Source organism: Vicia villosa, linkage group LG4 (assembly GCF_029867415.1).
Source record: "Vicia villosa cultivar HV-30 ecotype Madison, WI linkage group LG4, Vvil1.0, whole genome shotgun sequence".
Lineage (NCBI taxonomy): Eukaryota > Viridiplantae > Streptophyta > Magnoliopsida > Fabales > Fabaceae > Vicia > Vicia villosa.
Window position 1 is genome coordinate 17827058 of NC_081183.1, and position 26035 is coordinate 17853092.

Consider the following 26035-nt stretch of genomic DNA (forward strand, 5'->3'; position numbering starts at 1 on the left):
CAACGCATAATAATACGAAATAATAAGAATATAAATAATTATTCACATTTAGGGTGTCACACATCCCATCACAAACCTGCTCAATAACACTTATTGAATAAAACATATAATCCAAAATACCTGTCATCACATGATCGCCTTTACTTAGACTCATCGCAGCGGAATGAATCAACAAATCACAACTCATCAATTAAATAAGTTTCGTGATAATCTTTATTTGAAACTAAACACAGATATGGAAAAAGCTTTCAACACCAAAACAACTCAAAAATATCAAGAGTTATAACATCTACTTTTGCAACAACAACTCATGGAAAATCAATCTCAAAAGTTCACCCGCCTGGTGTTTCAGATCAAAGCAACGAAATCTAAATGGCATAAAAAATAGGGAAAGGAAGAATAGCCTCAACGCCATCCTTCAGCTCTTAAGCAGCTATTCATTTACCTGCTTGTCCATACTCCAATAAGGAGCAAAGAGCACCACAAACACAAAGGGTGAGAAAGCACTCAAAATTATATAATGGTGCAATTGCAAGGGTAGCCTAAAACAAAGATATCATCAATCATACACATCAATCACATCAAGTAGCATAACTCAACTGCTTAGCCAAAGCAAATAAATTGCCAACAACATCAAAACACTCATTTGCACCACCTTTATGTAATGAAATGTAGACAACGACCCAACTTATGCATGTGATACCAACTCAACAAAGGTTTTTCATACAAACCAAGTCATAACATCTGAACCTCGAGGTCCCTCACCTGAGCTCGTGACTTCCCTATTTTGAACCCGTGACTTGCCTCTTTTGAACTAGTTCCCTCATTTGAACTCGTGACTTGCCTCTTTCATAGCAACGACACAGTGATGCATGCCATACAACTTAATGAGACAACAACAACAATGTTTAAGGCCCGTCTCCTGACCATAAAAAATCATGCATTGACAATACAATAATAGTTTCCTCATATGAACTATTATCCAACAATCACAACAACACCAATACATAATTAATCATCATGTAATTATCACAATTATGCACACACCATTCAGAATTATTCATACAATAATTCATAACAACTCATATAACTGACATTTATTAATTATTATCCTCTAATGATAATAACAATTCACAACAATTGATTATTCTTCAATAATTAACCATTAACACCAAAATGCCTCCAAACTTGGCCAAACAGTAGCCTAACTACAACACAACCTCAAATATCATAATCAATAACTCGATTCCTTTCAATTGAGCAAACAATGCTCAATCTGGCAACCTGGCAGGTTGCCCGTCACTAGGGTGACGCTCGTCAGCAACTCGCACAACTCACCTATCATCCATATGATGCTCGGTTCACAAAATGGAGCCTGGGGACCATGACGGTCTACCTGTTAGCTCGGTGATGCCTGTCATCTTGCTCAAGGTGCATGACAACTTGCATGTCATCTGGGTGACACCCATCACCCTGCACTAGAAGGCAAAACCTATGTTTTTTCCATGGGAGCTCAATCAAAGCTCTGATTTCAGTGACCCAAATACCCAAACACACACAAAATTATATCCAAACATCATAGTATGTTCATAACATCGATTCATCACTCATTAAACATTTATTTCATAAATTATCATGATTTTGACACTTTATTCATCATACTCATACCACACATGTGAACACATACTCAATAACTATTCACAATTAGAGGAAAATTTCATGTTAAAATTAGTACACAAAATTTATAACATTTATGTCATTCGCATCATGTTATCATCCCAAATATATTCATCTCATCAAACATTCAACATTAAAGAAAAAGAGAGAAAAACCTAATATGGATTAAGGACTTCCTCTACACAATCATGCAACCAATAACATATTTAGAGTAATCCCCTCATTACCTTGGATTTCCAGCAAAGAAAGCTCTACAAAAATGGTGATTTCTTCCCAAATCCTTGTTCTTTCTTTGCTCTCACATTGCCTCTTTTTTTCCGAAATTCTGTTTTCTACGTACTGACACAATTAGACTCTCCCTAAATCCTTTTTACTCCAAAACCTAATATAATATTTTAATTATATCATTTTGTCCCAACTCTCTCAACTTCTCACCTCATTATCCCTTTATTTCTATAAGTTCTAATTTTCACCCGAACACCTCTATTTTTCTAATTATTAGTATTATTTTAATTCTACTTATTTAATTAAATAAATGAATTATATTCCACCAACCCCGAACATCACACAAACATATAGATTTCACCAAACATCAATTTATAACACATAAAAATCATTTAAATAATTAAATAACCAAAAAAATCAATTAAATTAGTGATTAAAAGAAAAAAAGGTGTTACAACTCCCCCCCACTTATAAAATTTCCGCCCTCGAAAATTACCTAGAGGAAACAGAGTCGGATACTACTCTCTAATCTGGATCTCCGACTCATATGTCATGCTTCCACCAGTAGGTCCTCCTGACACTACCTTCACCAACACAATCTTTTTGCCTCTCAAGTGATTCACTTCTCGATTCCCTACTCTCGAGGGAGATGCATTTGCTTTCAAGTTCTCTTTAAGTTGCATGCCATCCACTTGGATCACAAGAGATGGATCAGGAATGTACTTTCTTAACAGAGACAGATGAAAGATATTATGGAGATTCAAATGAAACGGCGGTAAAGCAACTTTGTAAGCCACTTCTCCTACTTTCTTCGAGATCTGATAAAGACCAATAAAACGTGGCGTGAACTTTCGAGATTTCAGTGCTTGTCCAACACCACTCACTGGAGAAAATCTTAAAAACATGTGATCTCCCTCTTGGAATTCAAGTGCCTTACTTAGCTTATCATGGTAGCTCTTCTAGAGAATCTGCGAAGCTTTCATCTTCTCTTGGATCATCTTGATTGTAATACGGTGAACTGACTTTATTTGAAATGTTGCGGATAGCATGAGTCGCCACCGACTTTTATTTTATCCAATATATAGAAAGGCTAAAAGAACAGAAAAAGACCTTTTAAAATGATTTTGAGTTTGGGGGGTAAGTTATACAAAGGGAAGGTGTAAGACACCCTTTGCATCCATGGTTTTCCATGGGCTCTTAATTGCTTAGCTCACTTTTGTTTTCAAAATGTTTGAATTGTTTGAAAAGTAGTGTGTGAATAGAAATTTGAATAAGAACTTTAGCTTGTAGATAAGCGTAGTCTTTTTGAAAAGTATTTGAAAATTAGTGGGAAAACGAGTTTGAATTTGAATTTGAATTTGAAAAAGAGCAAGCAATTAAAAAGCAATTACCCTAAGTTTGAAAAAATGTTCTTTTAGCTTTTCAGAGTGAAAGGGTCTATCCATACCATAAAGAGGGTAGGAAGTCTTTCAATTGGATGTTTAAGGGTCATCGAGAATAATCGTTCGCCACAAGACTGTCCCTACCATAAAGAAGGCAGGTAGTCTAAGGGAAGGACATAATAGTCATTTTATCTTTTTAGGCATCATGCGAGGATACCTTAGCAATTGGGACAATCATCACATTTTACCGAGGCATCTTCAAGGGAGTTTCAATAACTTTGAAGGCAACATTTGCTTTAGGTATCCTCGGAATCGAGGGACTTGACTATTCTTAGGCAACAAAATTAAGGCAACAAGGCAACAGTAATAAGGCAACAAGGCAACCAGAGGGATTACCCTAAAGGTGCGTGTGTGGCACAATCAGGTGGTTAATTCAGATATTTATCTTGTAATTAGTTATCCTAATTCAATTCATGGTTGCACTCCCTATATTACTAACCACAGCAATTAATATTATTCAGAAATTTAAAAGCAGAGAAAATAAATGTTCCTACGCTATTACAATAAACACCTACGAGGAAGGGGGAAATAAAAAGCAGAAAATAAGAGGGATGAATAATTAGTTTAATTATCTTTGAATGCCTTGATCTTCCTCGAACCCTCTATTGACTCTGAAAATCTGAGAATTAAACGGAAAATAATAGGGGTGAGTGTAAGAGAGATTCATTGACGGTGGATGCGAACCCTAATTTAATTCGTAAGGCAAAAAATAACAGTAAAATGATTTAAATAAGAAAAGGATTAAAACTTAGCTTTTCGATTGGTATGGCGCATGGCTGAAGGATTTTGGTTACTCCTGAAAATTAGCCACGAAGAAGAAAAATGTTAGTGCATTAAAGATCTCAACAATTATAACATGACAGATCAAAAATTAAAATAATAATAATTTAGGCAAACAAATGAAAAATAAAAAAGGCTAAACCCCAAATGGGGAGCAAGTTAACCACAGTTAATAGAATAAATAATGCAAGGCAAATGACATAAGGCAAACAAATTTTTTGGAGAGAGGGTAACCCTGATTATTTTTAATAACTAAACAAACCTAAACTAAATTAATCATAATTATCAAAAAAACTAAAATTAAATTAACTTAACAATAGAAGTTAATTTTATTAAAAATAAGTTGTTGTTATATAAAAAATAGTTTTTAAAAAGAATTAATAGAAGTGTTGTTTTTAGAAAGGAATAAAGAAAATAACAAAAATAAGAGGAGAGAAAAAAAGAAACCCAGCTCTGGGTTCTGTGTGGCTGCTCCATGAGGGTGCATGATGAGAAAGTCGCCAGCAAAGTTGTTTGGCCAAAACAAGGTTAATGGCCAAAGGAAGTACGAATAACCTAGATTTGGCCAAATACCAAAAGCTTTTTGGCCAAAAAAGCAATTGGGGTACCATCCACTTGGTCAATCCATAGAAAAACAATTGTACCAATTCATTTATTCGAATTAAAATGGCGTTCGTAAGTATATGAGGGCAAATTTTGGGGTATGACATTGATCTTCTCCGAGGTCTACTAAATGATCTCATGTCTGAGCACAACACTCTCACCTGGTTTATACTAACACAAAGGTGTCCCAACCCTTCTACCATACAAAGCTTCAAATGGTGTCATCCCAATACTTGAATGGAAAGAGTTATTGTAGGTAAAATCAATCAACGGTAAGAAAATATCCCAAATTACCTCCCTGTTCCAAAACATAAGCTCCCAGCAAATGCTTCAAAGACTGAATAATCTTTTCTGACTGACCATTTGTCTGCGGATGATACGCAAAGCTCAACCTCAACTTAGTACCCATAACTTCCTTCAAACTCTCTGAAAATCTCGATGTAAATCTCGGATATGTATCAAAAACAATACTAAAAGGGATATCGTGCAAATCGAAAATCCTCTAAATATACTCTTTAGCTAACTTCGACAGTGAATTACTAATCTTTATCAAAATAAAATGGGCCAATTTAGTTAATTTATCCACTACAACCCAAACTGAATCATTTACCTTAGAATTCTTCGGAAAATTCATCACAAAATCCATAGAAAGGCGTCTCACTTCCACTCTGGAATATTCAACAGTTGCATCAATTCTGATGGCTTCTAATGTTCAATCTCTGACTTCTGGCAAGTCAAACATAAATACACAAACGTAGAAATTTCTTTCTTTATTCCTGGCCACTAAAGTATCTTCTTCATATCCTGATATATTTTAATAGCATCGGGATAAATACTCAAACCACTCCTGTGATCTTCCTCAAGAATATTCTTCTTAAGTTCTGGTACATTTGGAACAAAAACTCTGTTGCATAATCTCATAACACCATTCTCGTCAATTCTAAAATCACCTCTGTTGTTCTGATTGATTAACACAAGATGATCAATCAACTTCAAGTTTGATTTCGAGAATACCACTAGTCATCTTCAACATACCCAAATTCATATTGTTAGGAGTCATTTCACACACCAAACTGAGATATCTAAATTTTCAATCAACTACAATTCTCGACCATTAACATCGACATATGAAATGAGTTTCTTCTCAAAGCATCAATTACAAAATTTCTTTACGTGTATGGTAACTCAAACTAAAATCATTATACTTCAGAAATTCAAGCCACCTCCTCTACCTCACATTTAATTCCTTCTGATCGAATAGATACTTTAAACTCTCATGTTATTTGAACACTTTAAATATGGAACCAAACAAATAATGCCTCCAAACCTTGAGAACAAAAACATGGTTGCAAACTCCAAATCATACATAGGGTAGTTCGACTCGTGAAATTTCAACTGTCTAGAAGCATAAGCTACAACCTTACTATTATGCATCAACACATGACCTAGATCCATCTTCGAAGCATCACAATACACAACAAATGATTCACTTGGACTTGGAAAAATTAAAATTGACGTTGATGTCAACTTTCTCTCGAGTTCTTGAAAACTCTCTTCACACTGCACACTCCAAACAAAAGCTTGACCCTTTCGAGTCAATGAGTCAAAGGCAATGCCAACTTTGAAAAGCCTTTAATAAACCTCTTGTAATAACCAGTGTATCCCAGGAAACTTCCAATCTCGGTAACATGATTTGGAGTCTCCCACTACAACATAACATCAACCTTTGATGAATAACAATAATACCACCGCTAGAAATCACACGACCGAGGAAACTCACTTCTCTCATCCCGAACTCACGCTTGGATAACTTTGCATTAAAACTGTTATCTTTAAATGTCCGCAACACAAACCTCAGATGCTCTGCATGATCCACATCTAATATCGAATATATTAGAATATCCTCGATGATCACGACAACAAGGAAACTGCATAAAAAATTTCTATTCTTTGAACCTTACTATCTTGAAGCAAGAAAACATGAAAAGATTTATTCCTTATAAGATGAAATACACAATTCCATTTGATGAAACTACCACACCCTTTTTGATTGCATCCTTCAGATTTCTACCTTTGAACTCCCTTGCCTCCAAGCACTTGATAGCTTCCACATATAATTCATCATTTCCCCCACCTTTTACTCCAAACGCATAGACCTTTTCCCAAAGCTTTGACACCAATTCCTCATCCTCCCTGGACCAAAACCTCTTATTGTCTTGAATAACATCTAAATTTGAAGCAGAAACACAGTAAAGAACGAAACCTCATGAAGATGATTCAATTGAGAATGAACGGGGGACAAGTTATATGACTTCATCTTGCGACTTAAGTGTCTCGTAATGCTAAGCATGGAGAAATACAACGAATTAGAACCAACATCATTCACAATTTCATCCACTGAAATAGATCGAGCATCCGAGATACTAGAATCTTCCACTGGTTTAAAAGACTGGAATAAAGAAATACCAATGAGCCCTTCCAAATAAGGTTGAGGCTAAGAATTACTTGGCCATCTAAGTGAGCACTAGGAACAAAGAAATGGGCTTTATAATGGTTTGGCTTAACTTGAGTGCTAGATAAGAGATCAAACTTCTCCTTCTCTAACATTCGCCTTCAACACATGGGTAAAAGGACTAGAATTATTTTCCTTGAATTTAGGAACACCTCACACACGACAGGTTTACTGGTTCCCTTGTTAATAACTCTAGACTCTATAACTTACAATTTTTTGAACTTAGAACCAAACGTTTTCTAATTAACATAAAAATATACTACCTTTGACTCGGGGGGAAAACAACCTAGGCTCAATTATCCTGTTCTAAGCCTCCCTTCTCTGAACATGATTTTGCCAATGGACATCTCACCTTCATTTTCATCCTCGAAATTTGATCCCTGATCGTCACCACCAAAACACCCATTCTGCTCTGATTCCATTTCTGATGACTCTTTCAACAAACAAATGCTAGCTCCTAATGGAATGAATTTAATCGCAAAGTAACCTTCCGTATCAAAAATATATTGAATATTGTAGGTCGTCCATGAATTATCTATAGCTTCTACATAAGGTTTCTTGTACCTGGTCCAAGATTCCTTGTTCTCACTGTTAAATTCCATATGAGTGCACCCTTGAACGCAAAGCCTCCAATGAATACTAAAGTTATCCATTAGATTACTTATAGAAGAACGCTCCACATGAACTCTAGTAACATTAGGGTAAAATCTAGGATCTCTGCCGCTCGAAGTTTCATAATCCCCTACTATCTACATAGACTGATCCTTGAAGCAAACATAGTATTTTCCTTCCCTTGCTTAAGATCCCTATGATTGTCTCCAATCTGACCTCTCTGAAACTTAGGTAGATTGACGAAGATCTTCTGCTTACCTAGAAATTTTTTTATCAACCTTTGTGGCAAGAACTCTACCATCTTCCACGTTGAAAAATCTAACAAAACCATCTTTTCTTCCTCTAATGTCCCTCTGAGAACCTTCTCAATATCACCATTCTCCTTGAACATGTTGTACATGTCTAGGGACGGCAAGCAGACCCAAACCCGCGGGGCTCACCCGCACCCGAACCCGAGTCAACGGGTGAAAACCCGAGTTGACTGGGTTTGGGTTCGGGTGCCACCCGATATTTCGGGTGCGGGTTTGGGTACTATGAAACCCACACCCGAAACCCTAAATAACACCCGCTTTTATATTATATATAATATATATATATATATAAATATATTATGGAAAGTTGTAGGAAAATTGTAGAAAAAACGTATTTTGTGTATTTTGTTACGGGTTTGGGTTTGGGTGAAAAAACCCGAAACCCAACGGGTGTGGGTGTGGGTGTGGATGTTATTTTACCACCCGAACAACATTTGGGTTTGGGTTCGGGTTTGGGTTTGGGTAGTGTGAAACCCGCACCCAACCCGACTCGTTGCCATCCCTAACATGTCACTAGCTCGATTCTCCTATGGAAAAGAGGTGATGAAGAATGTAGTTTACCTTTGTTTCTGCCTTCTCCAAAGTTTGTCACTGCCAATATCCCAAACACAACATTTTCTTGGCTTCTCCTGTTAGATACTTTTTGCCAATCCCTAAGTCTTCATATGCTGCGAATAAGGGTGTACATGGGACAATTTGAATTGAATTTAACCAAAACCATGAGCCAACCCATACATGATACACCAGTTTGAGTGAGGTAAAATAACCACCACAACATCATTTGGTTGATTTGGGTAAAACCACAAATTTGTGGGTTATATTGAGTTGGGCAGTGGATTTACCCATAACCCAATTTTCCCCCTTTTTTTATTCCTTATATAATTAAGTTATGTCACATCTTTTCTTAATAAATAGTTTAACCTATAACCGCTATTTTTTTAAGCATCAATTATCTAAAAGCGCGATAAAATTCATCATCAACATATTTGTAAAAACCAAAGTTAATTACAGTTTAACTAGAATTTCATAATATACTTGCAACTTACAAGAATTAGCATAAAAGCATTAAAGTGTGGCATCATAAATAACTTAAAATCATTAGTTACAAATTAAAATATGTTCAAAAGGTTGTAACTGAAGCAGTCAAGATTAAAGACATCAAATTCATCACTCATCAAATTACCAAAAAGAGTACAAAATAGCCCCACAATAACCCATAGATTTTGTGGATTGAGTGTGATTTTACCTATAACCCAATTATTTTAAATGATTTTTCATTTTTAAAAACCGTGTTCACCATATAACCTGATCCAACCCTACCTATTTTTTAATTCAATTTATGTGAATTTTACCGAGTTTATTGGATTTACCCAATCTATGTACACACCTAACTCTGAGCTTCGGTTGTTGCTCCATTTATAATTTTTGCTTAAAAAATCTTGTAACTTTATCAAAAATAATATTATACTAGAAATAGACAAACAATATCATGCATTCTAAATAAATCAACTAGAGTTAGTAAAGCTAATCAGTGTTCAAACTATGGCTACTACAAGAAAAGTTCTTCCTAGCCACGTGAAGTTGTGACATGATTATCATGTGCCTAAAAAAAGGTAGTTGCGACGTGATAATCACATCACTGCTATTTTTATTATTAAAATAATGAAGATAACGTTAACATGGCAGGAGTCAGACTTTAAAAAAAATTGTTGTGTGGAAATCACGTTTTCCACGTCGCTACTGTAAAATTAATATAAAAAATTATAAAGGCTCTAACGTTTAGATGGAGGGATTTTTGAAATTTTGAAAAATTTAGTTGTGACATGGTATTCAGGTCGCAACATTTTAGAGGGAAAAAGTCTGACACTGACGTGACTTGGTACAAGTTTTGTGCAGGCAATTCAATTAAAGATTTTGACCGTTGGGTGTGTTGCGACGTGAATATCATGTGGAAAAGTTGCGACGAGATATTCACGTCGCTACACGGCTTATATTATCCCCAAATCTCGTTTCCCGAATTACTCTTGTTTCACTTCTTTCTTTTGTTTTCTTCTCCATTTTCCATTAGTTTCCTGCTTCGTGCATCTTCTTCTCTTCCATTTCTTCAAATATTCTCAATTTCTATTTCATAATCTTGCATTTTTAAATTTTATAGGTAATTATTTTAATCATTTATCTTCCATATATTTATATAGTTTTGATTAATGTTTATTATATTTTCTAACTATATTTTTTTGTTTAACTTCTCTAGTAAAGATTAACGAACATTGAAGTGCTTAGAAAAATATTGAAGAACAAGATTGATTGAAGGAGATTGAAGGAGAGGTATTTATTCAATTTAATTTTTTAACTTTATATATAAATAGAGTTGTTATAATGTTATAAAGTTTTAATTTTTAATTTTTATTGTATTCATATATATTATGTAAACAGAATATTAAAAAATATATAAAACATAATAAAAATACTAAAATTAATATTATACTAAATTTTTTTAAAAAACAGAATATATATTATATTTATATATTTGTAACAGAATTTTTATATATATTTTATGTATATAATAAAAATAGAATATATATATATATATATATATATATATATATATATATATATATATATATATATATATATATATATATATATATATATATATATATATATATATATATATATATATATATATATATATATATATATATATATATATATATATATATATATATATATATATATATATATATATATATATATATATATATATATATATATATATATATATATATATATATATATATATATATATATAAATAAAGTTTTCAATCTTAATTTTTATTATATTCATATAAACTTTTTAAAATAGAATATAAAAAATCTATAAAACATAATAAAAAACTATGTAATATTATAAGAGTATTTAAAAAAACAGAATATATATTTTATTTATGGATTTAAAACAGAATTTATATGTATATTATAAAGTTTTTTATTTTAATTTCGTATTTTATTCATATATAATTTATTAAAACAAAATAAAAAAGTTATATTATTTAAACAAAATATTATTAAAAAAGGAATATATTATATATATTTTAAAATAGAAAAATCCAATTTTTTAAATGAAATATATATTAAAATGAGAATATATTATATATGTATATTCAACATAAAATAAAATAAAATATAATTATATTTTGTATTTCTTAAAAGAATAATATATTTGTTTAGAACAAAATGGTATGAAGTAGTTTTTTTAAACATAACATTTAAAAAAAGGTTATTATATGTTTATTATATTTTGTTTAAAAAAAAAGGATATAGTAGTTAATTTATGAAATATATATTTTTAATAGAGTTAAATATGTTTTCGGTCCTTATAAATATATCAAACTTCATTTTTAGTCCCTCTAAAATTTTCTTTTAAATCTTGGTCCTCAAAAAAATTTTCATCCACAATTTTGGTCTCTGCCGTCAACTCTTATTAACGAAAGCTGATGTGTCATGCCACGTGAAAGACAACTTGAAATTTTTTTGAAAAATGCTTTAGATTGCGGAGGTTAAAAATCTCCTCTAAACAAACCCCGAAAACTTTATTTCCACAAGACAAAGTTCTAACAGACATTTCATCAAACACCTTAGTTGCACCATTCAAAATTGCAACATTCATCCCAATCACATTTGTTTCACAACAACATTCTTCCGACACTAGACTGGAAAAATCCATATGGTTTCTACTAATATCGTCGGTTGCGGGGGCGCTATTGAAAGCCATAATAATGATGCACTCTAATGGGTTTTTTACTAAATAAATTTGAATTAATGGGAACAATGTTGTTGGTGAAACAGTTTTGCTTGGGATGAATGTAGCAATTTTGAGTGGTGCAGCTAAGATGTTTGATGAAATGTTTGTTAGAACTTTGTCTTGTGGAAATAAAATTTCCTGGATTTGTTTAGAGGAGGTTTTTAACCCCTGCAATCTAAAGTATTTTTCAAAAAAATTCTAAGTTGTTTTCCACGTGGCATGACACGTCAGCTTCCGTTAATGAGAGTTGACAATAGGTACCAAAATTGTGGATGGAAAAATTAATAAGGACCATTGTTTGAAGTAAAATTTTAAAAGGAATATATATATATATATATATATATATATATATATATATATATGTATATATATATATATATATATATATATATATATATATATAATCAAAATAGTTATAAAATTAATTATAGTTAATATAGTTAAATGTTTATTTATAGTTAATAAAAATACAATGATTGTCTAAATGTGCAGTATGGAATATCATCGGTATTATCATAGTTGGACTTATATGTACCATAGACTGTATTCAGGAAAACGTGCACTTAAACCCAATTTTATAGAAGGAGTTAATGGGTTTATCATGTGGGCGTTTGCTCAGGAATGTTGTCGAAGCAAAGGAGGAGTTAGGTATCCTTATTTTAAATGTGAATGTAGACCTATAGTTAGTGACCCAGAGGAAGTTGAACTTCGTTTGCATAGAAGGGATTTCATTGAAAATTATTGGGTTTGGACATATAATGGTAAAGACATGTCGAGTAACGTACCAGAGACTAGCAACACGCATGCTTCAAGTAGTCGACCACTTATGGAATATGAGGAAAACTTTAATATGATTGATGATATGGTTGATGATGCTTTTGGTGTGAACGTGACCTATGATCAACTTGAAGATTTTGACGGGGAAGAGCTATCGAATGAGGAAGCGCAGAGATTTTATCAATTTTTGAATTAGATGAATATGTCATTGTTTGAGGGGTCGTCAGACTCAAAGTTATCAATGTGCATGAGATTATTGACCGCCAAGTAAAATTGGAATGTTCCTGATCAGTGTTTGGAATTCTTCGCAAAAATGATAATGGACTTAACTGCAATGAAAGACAACTTGCCTACAAGTTTTTATGATGGAAAGAAATATTGATTGTTGCATTAATGGTTGCATGTTGTTTTATGACAATAAGTTTGGTACTCAAGATGGATTTTTGGAGGAATGTAAGTTTTACAAGTGTCCAAGATATCAAGTTTGCAGTAAAGCCATTAACATTAATAAAAAACGCGTAGCAGTAAAGTCCTTGTTTTATCTTCCAATAATACCAAGGTTAAAAATAATATTTGCTTCAATGCAAAATGCAAGTCAAATGACATAGCATCATACAAACAAAACAAGTCCATGAACTATGTGACATCCATCTGATGGCCAGGCATGGAAGCACTTTGATGAGGTACATCTTGATTTTGCCGCATGTTATACCCCAAAATTTGCCCGCATCTTTTTCAAGAAGAAGATAACAGGCTTCTGTCTAAAAATTGGGAGTTTCATATAATCTTGGATTTTATTCCATAAATATCCTGATTTTATGAATACTCGGTTTTTAGAATTTTTTACGGTATTTGGTTCGCTGTTGAATTTATTCTTACACAAACGCCAATTACTGTTTATCACTTCACACACGCTGTTTATTTGAGATTTATTTGCAGATAAATAGTACTGACGCAATTGGTACAGAATTAAATTTTGCAGGCGCAGAGTCCGGGGATTCAGACTGTACTGGTAACGAGTAAATTATTATTAGTTTTTGTTTCCCACTAATTTTTGTACTATATTCTATTATTTTCAAAATCTTTTCCTTTCTTTTCAAATCTCTTTCTTTCAAAATCAAATCCTAACTTTATTCTATACATCTCTCTTTTTCAAACCCTACCATACACTTTCTTTCAAATCCTACTACCACTTAAATTTTCCTCTTTTGTACGGAATCACTTCATTCCCCAACGTCTCTATCCTTCTTTTCACTCTATAAATATCTCTCATTTTTTCCATAAAATCTCACATCAAATTTCAACTCATTTCTCAAATTTCTACCTCATGTTTATTTTCTCTTCTTCCCCGGCAAAAATGGCGAAGTGGATGGATACGTGTTTTCTTATGGTCATCACCGCCTTGGTGGTGATCATGTCCTTTTTCTGTCTGCATAGTCCTAAAAAATGCGGACCTGCATAGACCTTTTTCTGTCCGCATAGTCTTATGGGTTTTTAATCGTCATTTTTAAAGTTTGTCGTATCTTTCGTGTTCAAATAATGTACCGTTCATTTTATATGTCGTACTGTTCATTATATTATGTAATATTTGTACTGTCAGTATTAAATGTCGTACTATCTGTCGTACTGTAGTTTAATTATCCAGAAAATATTTTGTGTGTTTTCTGCCAGTTAAATATTTATTTTTCTGTGCATTAAATATTTTTCAAGGTTACTATCGGTAATTTCGTTTGCGTACAGTATATTTTATTTATTTATTATGTTTGTGTTTTTCTAACAACTCATGTAAATAAATTTTCACCATTAACACAACAAAAAAAAACAAAAAAGAAAAAAATTAACTTTAACTGTTGAATTTTCACTTTAACTGTTACGTTAATGCCCGGACAGCCAATTGACAGTCAAACCCGCTGACAGCACGATTCTCCGTGTTTTGTACCATCAATCAAATCAATCTTTTGCATTTCAAAATTCCAAGATTTTTGTTCTAGAAGTCTTCTGATAATCACATGATCAGCAGAGACTCAGCACTGCACAAAAATCAGGTACGCTTAATTGTCTCCTACACGAACAGTCCCTAACTAGGGTTTTTGTTTTTTTCAGGAGAACAAGTTTTTTGAGACCTCAAATGGATTTCATGGACCTCCATATGTCTCAAAGTACCACCATACAAATTTTCAAACTTCAATTCACTCAGACGCACAGTCTGCAGCTCAAACAGTCAACAGACGACCAGTTTGACCGAAAAGTCAACAGACAGTCAAAAATGAAATTTTTTGTCAACATCCATATTTTGTCAAAAGATTCATCATTTGATTATTGGTTGATCATAATTCATCAAGAAAAGATCAAAAATCAGCAAAACCCTAAGTTTCAAAATTAGGGTTTTCTCCTAAAAAGTCAACTGAACTTTAACCGGCCATAACTCTCTCCTCGTTCATTCAAAAAATTCCAACCAAAGCTTGTTTTGAACGAAATTCAATTATCTTTCAAATGCAATTGATCCCATGGTCATTGGATTCACCATTTGAAAAATATGAGCTCAGACATTACAGGTCATTTTCAAAGTCAACAAAAAGTGGTTTTTTGTCAAAGGCCATAACATCAAGATAACTTCTCCAAATGAAAAAAAGTTTCCAAAGTAGCTTGTAGAGGACATCTTGAGGTTTCTAAAAAGTACAAGAACTCCTTCATATGATCAAAATTGAGGGATTTATGCCTTGTTGAAGTTGGCTACATTTTGGGAAAATGCATGAAACCAACATTGATCAAAAATGTTTTTTTCCAAAAGGGGCCAAGTTTTCATGATCCAAACATGATTCTAATAATGTTAAGGGCCTCCCACGACCAACCTAAGGCCCATAACATTTTTATTTCTTTTTTGGTTTAATTTTATTACATTTAAAGTTAAATTGAAAAAGAAATGGTGAAGGATAATGATACCATGCTTTGTTCTTAAGCTAAAGCCATCAAAGTTGATCAATACTCTGCAGCATGAAGGTACAAAGCAGGCCTAGATCAAGAGAGGTGAAGAAAATCAAGCCATGGTCAAAAATTCAAAGATTTTTAATATTAAAAAATCAAAAGTTCAAAAAAGCAATCATAAAATATACCAAGAGAATATACCAAGAGAATAGCTAAGAAACTCATAAAATTGTCAAAAAATATCAAATACTTGTAATTTTCGTTTTCATATTTCCAGCCACTATTAATACAAAATAATCATCCTATCACTCTTGTATAACATCATAGGTAAGGATTGAACCATAGCATGTGATTGAAATAGCCTCAAACATGTGCACGATCATCTTCATGTTCATAACCATGTAACTTTCGTTTTCTTATGCACACTTAGTTATAATGCAAACTAACCTTTTGAATGGACTCATAGCATGATATAGAATAGATCTGGGTGGTTACATGCAAACCCTAACGTGGTTTTGAAGCTCCACCATTTTTGAGCTTCAAACATGTGAAGCTTTCGTTTTCCTAGATGGAGGAAGTTTCAGTCAAAACTAACACCACCATCGTGTTCAGGAGGTCATTTTAAGTCGACCTGGGTGCCCTTTGTTTTTGTTCATGATTGTTTTTGTAGGTTTCCAAGAAGCATGGAAAAGGAAGGGAAAATCCGCAGGTAAAACTGCAGGAAAATGCGCAGCTAATTCCGCAGGTACCAAGGAAGAAGATGATGAATAGTAGGGTTGAAACCTTGACCAGCACGCGTGGCATATCTCACGCTTCTCATTCGCTGGTCAGCAAGCGTGGGTCCCACGTTGGACTTTTAAATGCTGAATGATCCAATGATTCTCTCTATCCATGTGTACCATGTGACTTCAAATCTGAGCCACAAGATCACTTAGTAATCTGATCCAACGCCCTAGCATACGCAACCACACCATAGTCCATCATAAATCACCACACCAGATTATAAATATTTATATTTTCTATTTTATTTAATATAACTTGCAAAATTAATTTAAAATAGTTTTAAAAATCAAAAAAATATAATAAAAATATTTTTAGGTTTATAAAATAATCTATTATTTTTTGACACAAAAATATTTTATTTTTCTTAATAATTGAAATATTTTGTTTAATTAATTAGTATATAGTTATATATTTGCTTTTTAATTACTTCAACTTATCAAAAAAAATCAAAAAAAAATATTTTCGTTTCATTTAAATTAAGTTTATATATTATAGACTAATTTTGTACATATTTAAAATATTTTTTTTAGCTTTAGTTATTTGTATAATTATTTGTATAATCATATGTTAACTTAATAAATTTCCAAGACAACTTCAAAAATCCAAAAAAAAAGTTTTATTTTAAAATTAATTAACAAGCAATATGAACATATTTTAGACTTAATTTTTAGGTTTAAATTTTATTTCTACCTTTTTCTTATTTGATTAAATTAATTATGCATTAATTCTAATTAAAATCAACCATACAAAAAATCCAAAAATACTTCCCTTTATCTTATTACAATTTAAATTCATAGATAAGTGTATAGGTTGTCAAAATCATGTAAATAGCGTAGTTTACATTTCTCACACAATCGATGTAATAACGTAGATTTACTTTCCGCATTTTACATTCCCGCACTTTAAGTTTTGTACATATAAAACTGCGTGTATGTCAAAGATAATAACTAAAGCGTTAGATCACTAAATTCAAGAGACAAAAATATCTGAAAATAAAACACAATCACACTTGCACCTCTTAGGGTAATCCCTCTGTTACTCTTTTCAAAATCAATTCTACTATTTCAAATACAAATCCAAACTTTTGTTTACATCCGGTCAAAGGAGAATTTTCTAAAAGAAATAGGAAGAGACCTTATAAACTTAGGGTAGATCTCCTAATTGCTTGCTCAAATCAAAACAACAAATGTCTCACATATTCATTGCTTTTCAAAACAAACTTTCAAAAAAGACAACACTTGGTATATATCCAAACAAGGATCATTACGAAGTTAAAGATTTTTTTTAAACATCTTTCGAAAGATAAAATACTTTGTATACATCCGCACAAGGATCATTACAAAGTTAATTTACGAAGGTATTTTAAAACCACATACAAGCATTTCAAGGCAAGACAAATGATTCAAACAAAGTGAGCTAAGCAATTAAGAGCCCATGGATAACCATGGATACAAAGGGGTGCTAATACCTTCCCTTTGTATAACCTACCCCCGAACCCAAAATCTCTTAAAGGTCTTTTTCTGTTTCTTTTATAAACCTTTCCTTAATTGGATAAAATAAAAGTCGGTGGCGACTCTCTGATTTTCAAAACTCAAAAATAAAAGAAGAGTTAGTTCGTATCTCACGAGATATAAAAAACCGAGGGCGACAGAACTGGCGACTCTGCTGGGGAATTCAAAAACGAAATGTTTTCAAAAGGGGTTACCTTAGAGTTTAGATCACTTCGATGTTTTCAATTGCTTGTCTTGATTGTTCTATTTTTCAAAGGTTTGTTTGGGTGTTGGATCTACTTGTGTGAAAGATTCTAACCCGAATCTCGAGATACCTTAAGTATGTGACAATAGACCAAGGAAACTGTACGGCATGTACCGATATGGTTGATCTGGTAGTCACCGTTAGTGCGACACTTTGGTTTATACTGATATCCCTTGAAAACGATCAAGGAGTATGTTAGGCTTCCGAAATGTCATTAAACACTAATTTGTCTTAGAACCTTTAGTTGAACTTGACTTGTGGCCTATTAAGTGACTAGCTTTGAAATTGATCAAAGTTAGTTATCCTCGAGGAATGTTTTGATCGGCCGTCCGAGTGCCGTATTGAGATGTTGTCTCCAAGGATCGTAGAACCCAAATACTATTTTAAGACAGGTTTAAACCAACTCAACTTCAGTGGGGAGGGTATCACCTATCAACCTCATGCAAGCCTTTAAACCTAAGGCTATTGTTTGTTTTGTTTGTGTTTGCCACATGTTTGACATCATGACATCATAAGCATCATAAACATATCATTTTCTCACTAATCATTTCAAGGATCAAAGAGTTTACCTTTGTTCTGTTGTTACAGGTAATGGCTCCCGCTACCAGAGATTATATCCGGATTAACATCTCAACAGTACCATCTGAACTTAAGGACTTAACATCAGAATTTCCCAGAAATGCTCAATTCACCGAAAAGCACGGTCACCTACTCCATTTGGTTACCTCAAAATTTGAAGAAGACATGATACGGGTCCTGTTCCAGTTCTTTGATCCCGAACATCATTGTTTTACATTTCCTGATTACCAGCTAGTACCCACTTTGGAAGAGTTCTCTGAGCTGATTGGGTTACCTATTTGAGATCAATTACCTTTCACTGGTTTAGAAATGATTCCAAAACCTGAAATCATTGCTGCTGCCTTACATTTACGAAAGTCGGAAATCGAGTCTAATTGGGAAACAAAGAGTGGAGTCAAGGGTTTGCTTGCTAAGTTCTTAATGGAAAAGGCTCGATTACTACTAAAAAACAGAAGTTACCTAGCTTTTGAAGAAGTTGTGGCTCTTTTGACCTATGGGTTGGTTTTATTCCCTAATCCCGACCAGTTCATAAGTGTACACGTTGTCAACATTTTCTTAACCCACAATCCGGTACCTACTTTGCTGGGAGACATACTACATTCTTTACACACTCGTACTATGAAAAAACGAGGAACTCTTATGTGTTGTATACCACTATTGGCTAGATGGTTTACATTACACCTTCCCCGATCAGTGTTGAGAAACGAACAAAGGATGCAATGGTCTCGCAGAATTATGTCTTTGTCTCATTCAGATATCCGGTGGAACAACTTCTTTCAAAGAGACATTACTATCATTGACCATTGTGGAGAGTACCCTAATGTGCCACTCCTTGGCATCAAGGGAGGCATCACTTACAACCCCTCTTTAGCTTTGCGCCAATTTGGATATGCACGAAGAAACGGTCCTCATAACATGATTATCCGTGGCATTGTGTTCGATTACGAAGATGATTCCCAAAGACATCGACAAAGGTTTATACATGCGTGGGGAAGTGTCTACAAAGTAGAAAGCAAAACTTTAGGACAATGGAACTCTATTCCCATGGAGCCTTACCTCAAATGGGTGCGTGCTCGTGCTCAGAAGCTCATCATGCCATATCCCGCTATTCTACCTGTGACTATTGAGCCAGAAGTCGAAGGGGACGAACCTCGAGTTGTTCTACATCCGGACATGCCGACTGACCTGGAAGAGCTGTAGAAATCTTGGGTTCAACTAAGATAAGAAAGAGACACCTTCAAAGCACACTGTCAGGACTATGAGAGGAAAGTGTTGGAGATCACCAGACAACTCCAGGAAGAACAGCAGATCAACACATTCCTGGGTGCAAAGAGAAAGCGTCCATGGGAGGCTTGAGGAATCCTTTATTTTCTTTATTTTATTTTGTAAAGCCCGAAAGAGGCAAAGAAAAAAAAGAAAAAAGAAAAAAAGAAATAAATTGTTTGACTAATAAATGTTTGTTTCTCTTTTAAACAAATCTAAATTCTAAGATCCTTGAAAACATTGCATATGCATTTCATTCATAAACATTGCATAATAGGTTCACATAACAGGTGTCTCATCTCCTCGCTGTTTATTTCAGTTAGAAGGGATGGATTCCGAAACAAGCGTCAAGAATCTCGAAGCACAGAACGCCCAAGTTCAGATAGCAATTCTGGAGTTAGCAAAGGGGCAACAAGAACTGAAAGCCCTGATGATCAAGAAGAAAAAGAAGCCCAAAGGATCTGTAGGCTTAAGTCACCTTGCGAGGAAAGTCAAAATCCCTGTCAGGAGGTCCAAAAAGGCGCCGATCCCTGAAGTAGTCGGTGAGGGTGATCAAGAAGACAACCACAGCAACCAGGGTTCTGCCAAACACTCTCTCTCTTCTAACGAAGAAGATTATCATTCCGAAGACGAACAGGGTGATAACAAATACCAGCAGTTGGAAGAATGCATGAAAGCTATGGAGATACAAAAAATACCTGGTTTAGACTTCAATGATCTTGGACTCGTCTCAGATATTGTTATCCCTCCAAAGTTCAAAGTTCCTGTCTTTGCAAAGTATGATGGAGTCTCTTACCCAAAACTACATCTGAGGTCCTATGTGAGGAAGATACTACCTCATACAGCAGATAACAAATTATGGATTCATTTCTTCCAGGAAAGTCTGTCGGGTACACAACCCGAATGGTACTACCAACTGGAAAGTACAAAAGTTCACACCTGGGAAGATTTGGCTGCTGCTTTCTACAAACAGTATCAATACAACGCTGACCTTGCACCAACCCGCACTCAACTACGGGGCATGACTATGGCACCAAAAGAAAGTTTCAAAGAATATGCATAAAAGGGGAGAGATCTAGCTGGAAGGGTTCAACCACCCTTATCTGATCGCGAGCTGGTCGACATGTTCATGGGTACTTTAACTGGCCCCTTCTACAGTCATTTGCTGGGAAGCTCGTCGTCAGGTTTCACTAACCTGATATTAACTGGAGAGCGTGTTGAAAGCGGCATTCAAAGTGGAAAAATTCAAATAGGCTCCTCCTCTGGTACTACAAAGAGGCCCATCAGTGGGAGAAATGAAGTCAATACAATGCACAGTCAGAAAAGTCGCAAAAGTGAGCATCACCAATCTGTAGGGGCTGTTCTGATCTCTGCATCTGCACCTCAAAAAGATCAACCGCCAAAGTATACGCGTCGACCAGATGCACCAAGGAGAAACACGACAAGACCATTAATGCTATCATAGACACTGTTTATATCTATGATGTGAGAGAATTGTAAACTCCGATCCTTGAAGTCAAAAGAAATCTAATACGGGCTGGTTTCTTTCCAGGTTGTGACCCTGATTGCTTTTATTGTGCACACCTGCCCAATGGTTGTGAAAATCTGAAAATAGGAATTCAAAAGTGGATGGATCGTCGTGTCATTATGTTTGAGAGGCTCCCTTCTATGGACGATTTATGCGAAGTTTTTTCAAATGGGATGAGAATAGAAGACGTCTTAGTGGTTTCTAACATACCATTGAAAATCCCTACCAAAGCTCCTTTCAAAATTTCTGCTGCACCTAAAGTGGCATCTGTAATCATCACCAGTCCAGCTCCATTTCCATACTCCTCAGACAAAGCTGTCCCGTGGAGCTATGACACTAATGTTTACATCCATGGAGTTAAGCAAGACACCTCGACTGAAGAGGCCATGAATTTTACTACTCCGACTGTTGATAATGTTGTGGGTACTAGTAAGATTACGAGAAGTGGAAGGATCTTTTCACCAGAAATTTCCCCAAATATTGCTACTAATCCAGTCCAAGTACCAGTTCATAATCAAGATATCAATGCTCGAGGCAAAGAGCCACTAGTTGAACCAGTTCAAATACCGGTGGAAGTCACTGTTGAAGACCCATCGAGGCAAGAAATGGAGGAAATATTGAAAATCATATGCAAAAGTGATTACAATATTGTCGAACAACTGGGGCACACTGCTTCAAAAATTTCAATGTTGTCTTTGCTAAAGTATTCAGAAGCTCATGCCAAGGCCTTGATGAGATTCCTGAAAGCTGCACATGTACCACAGGAGATATCAGTCGATCAATTCGAAAATTGTGTTGCCAGTCTAACAGTGAATAACGGTCTCGGTTTCTCTGATGCTGATTTAACCCCTGCTGAGAAAATCACAATAAAGCCCTGCACATCTCTATTGAATGTAACGACACCACTCTGTCTCATGTGCTGGTAGACAACGGTTCCTCTTTGAACGTGTTACCAAAAGCAGTACTGGAAAAACTTGACTTCGAAGGAGTTGTGTTACAACCAAGCGATGTTGTGGTAAGAGCCTTCGACGGGTCAACAAGAACAATGTACGGAAAAGTGAAGCTCCCAATCAGAGTGGGCTCTCAGATCTTTGACTCTACCTTTTACGTGATGGAAATTCATCCAGCATATTCCTGTTTACTAGGACGCCCTTGGATACATGGGGCAAGCGCTGTAACTTCTACCCTACATCAGAAGTTAAAGTATCCGGTAAAAGGCAAGGTCGTCACAGTTTATGGCGAAGAAGAATATGTCGTTAGCCACCTGAGTAACTCCAAGTATGTTGAGATGGATGGAGAATTCATCGAAACTCCCTGCTAATCTTTTGAGGTGGTCCCTCCAGATGTCTCTACTGCCAAACACATTTCTGTTACTCCTGCTACAAAAGTAACTCCAATTATGGCTTCTCTCAAAGATGCCAAAGCTGTGATCGAAGAAGGTGGTTGCACAGTATGGGGGCAACTCCTTGATGTACCTTACAAGTTCGATAAGCTAGGCCTGGGCTATGCTAATGGAACTCAGAAGAATGATCAAAGTCCTCGTTCTGGAGGATTAATGTCACATTTCATCAGCCAAGAAGTGAACGCTATTGAAGACGATGGAGTGATCTTGAACCATATTATTCAGCAATATCCAAATGAAGTTCCACCTGCTTCCGAGGAAGTTTGGGATACTTTGGGAGAACCAAGCGGCAGGTATGATTTTCTAGTGAAGTACACTGCACCTCAGAGTTCTTTTATTGCTATTGAAGACATTACCCCAACTGGATGGGGTGATCAGTTTGAAGATTGCAAAAGTTTCACAAGTTCCATCACTAAGTAATACCAAACCCAACCTAGTCCAAAAGAAGTTTGGGATACTTTGGGAGAACCAAGTGGCATGTATGACTTTATGGTGAAGTATTCCGCTCCCCTGAACTCAACAGATCGCTATTGATGACATTCACAAGCCTTGTCGCTCCTGAAGAAATCTGGGAAACACCAAATAATGAGAATGATTTCCTGATGCAGTACACTGCTCCCCAGAATGCACAAGTCTCCCTCCAAGACATCATCCCAACTGGATGGGACGATCTTATCGAGTATCTTGCTCAGCCAACAGAGGTCTCTCAGCTTGGGCTCTCGTATCCAGCAGAGTATCTTGCTCACCCTGAAGGATCAACAGCTCATTTCACTACCAAAGAAATCAATGTTGTGGAAGATGAAGAAGACAATTGTAATTGGAGCAGCTGGATATTCCCTACTCACAACAATGGATTGAACAACTGGGAAGCTGAAGATGTGATCTCCCTTGATCAGGAGTAAATGCAATTTCCTGTTTTCGTTGTTCAAAGATAAAAATGGTTCCTGTACTATCGAACCATGAACTTAAAAGCCAGGTGCCTTGCCCGAAGCACACTGGTCCTTTTTATAAGGGTTTGTCATATCATGATCATGTTCATTCAATAAAATCATGGGACGTTTGCATATTCAAATTTTGTGATCCTTTTTGTTTCTTTCTTTGCTTTATAGCTATGTGTTTTTACACACACCCACATAATAAATGCAGATTCACATTCACTCTGGATCCTGTTGATAACGATTCTGCTATTGTCAGTCATGACTTTGAAAATCCGATCTACCAAACTGAGGACGAAAGTGAGGAAGATTGTGAAGTACCAAGGGAACTTGCAAGGTTATTAGAACAAGAGGAAAAGACTATACAACCGCATGAAGAACCAATTGAGGTTATCAACCTGGGCAGTGACGAAGAAAAGAAAGAAGTCAAGATAGGGGTTGATTTAAAAGACAGTGTCAAGCAAAGACTGATTCAAATGTTACAAGACTACATTGAGATATTCGCCTGGTCCTATGAAGATATGCCTGGTCTCGATACGGATATTGTGGTTCATCGCCTGCCAATCAAAGAAGGTAGCACTCCAGTTAAGCAGAAGCTGCGAAGAAGTAGGCCCGATATGTCCAAGAAAATCAAAGACGAGGTTGAGAAGCAATTCAATGCTGGCTTTCTTAAAGTTGTGAGTTATCCTCCATGGATAGCTAACATAGTGCCTGTGCCTAAAAAAGACGGGAAAGTCAGAATGTGTGTAGACTACAGAGATCTGAATCGGGCAAGCCCCAAAGATGATTTCCCTTTACCCCACATCGATGTACTGGTTGACAATACTGCACAATGCAAGGTATTCTCCTTTATGGATGGATTCTCAGGGTACAATCAAATCAAGATGGCACCCGAAGACATGGAAAAAACAACTTTCACAACACCCTGGGGAACCTTTTTTTACAAAGTGATGCCCTTTGGTTTGAAGAACGCAGGAGCAACATATCAGCGCACAATGGTAGCTCTGTTCCATGATATGATTCATCAGGAAATAGAGGTTTATGTCGATGATATGATTGCAAAGTCCAACACCGAAGAAGAACATCTGGGTCATCTGCACAAGCTGTTTGACAGACTCAAGAAGTACAGATTGCGACTGAATCCGAACAAGTGTACCTTTGGAGTAAGATCCGGTAAACTCTTAGGTTTCATCGTCAGCAGCAAAGGTATTGAAGTTGATCCTGCCAAGGTCAAAGCCATTCAAGAAATGCCCATACTCCGTACCGAGAAACAAGTCAGAGGATTCTTGGGACGTCTGAACTACATAGCCAGATTTATTGCCCATATGACTACTACTTGTGTGCCAATCTTTAAACTGTTGAAGAAAGATCAAGTGGAAAAATGGAATGACAAATGTCAATTAGCCTTTGATAAGATCAAAGAATATCTTCAAAAACCACCAATCTTGTTACCGCCAATGGAAGGAAGACCTCTGATAATGTACCTAACTGTGTTAGAAGATTCAATGGGGTGTGTACCGGGGCAACATGACGAGTCTGGCCGAAAGGACCATGCAATCTACTATCTTAGTAAAAAGTTTACCGATTTTGAAACAAGATACTCACTACTCGAGAAAACTTGTTGTGCCTTAGCATGGGCGGCTCGCCGACTAAGACAATATATGTTAAACCATACCACTTTGCTGATCTCCAAAATGGATCCTATCAAGTATGTGTTCGAAAAACCTGCTCTCTCTGGAAGAATAGCCAGATGGCAAATGATCTTAACAGAGTATGACATCCAGTACACTTCACAAAAGGCGATCAAAGGAAGTGTGGTAGCTGATCATCTGGCTCATCAAGCAGTGGATGATTATCAAGCGTTGAACTTTGACTTCCCAGATGAAGACATTATGCTAGTTACTGACTACGAACAACCAGGACCGGAGGAAGGACCCGAGCCAGGATCCCGATGGACTATGGTTTTTGATGGAGCTTCTAATGCATTTGGCAATGGCATCGGAGCTGTGATCATTTCTCCTGCAGGAGGACATACACCATTCACTGCCAGATTATGCTTCAATTGCACTAACAATATAGCCGAGTATGAAGCATGTATTCTGGGTCTCAAAGCTGCAATCGATC

General features: G+C 35.3%; 1 protein-coding gene across 1 annotated transcript; it reads right to left on the reverse strand.

Moving 5' to 3' along the window:
• Positions 1 to 2420: 2420 nt before the first annotated feature.
• On the reverse strand, positions 2421 to 2807 carry LOC131596836 (uncharacterized). Its single transcript, XM_058869573.1, has one exon. The coding sequence runs from the start codon at positions 2805 to 2807 to the stop codon at positions 2421 to 2423; it is 387 nt and encodes a 128-aa protein (XP_058725556.1).
• Positions 2808 to 26035: the final 23228 nt, after the last annotated feature.

Bases quoted from the DNA above. Each gene is read 5' to 3' on its own strand.
- LOC131596836 (XM_058869573.1), bottom strand. From the start codon at position 2,807: ATGTTTTTAAGATTTTCTCCAGTGAGTGGTGTTGGACAAGCACTGAAA.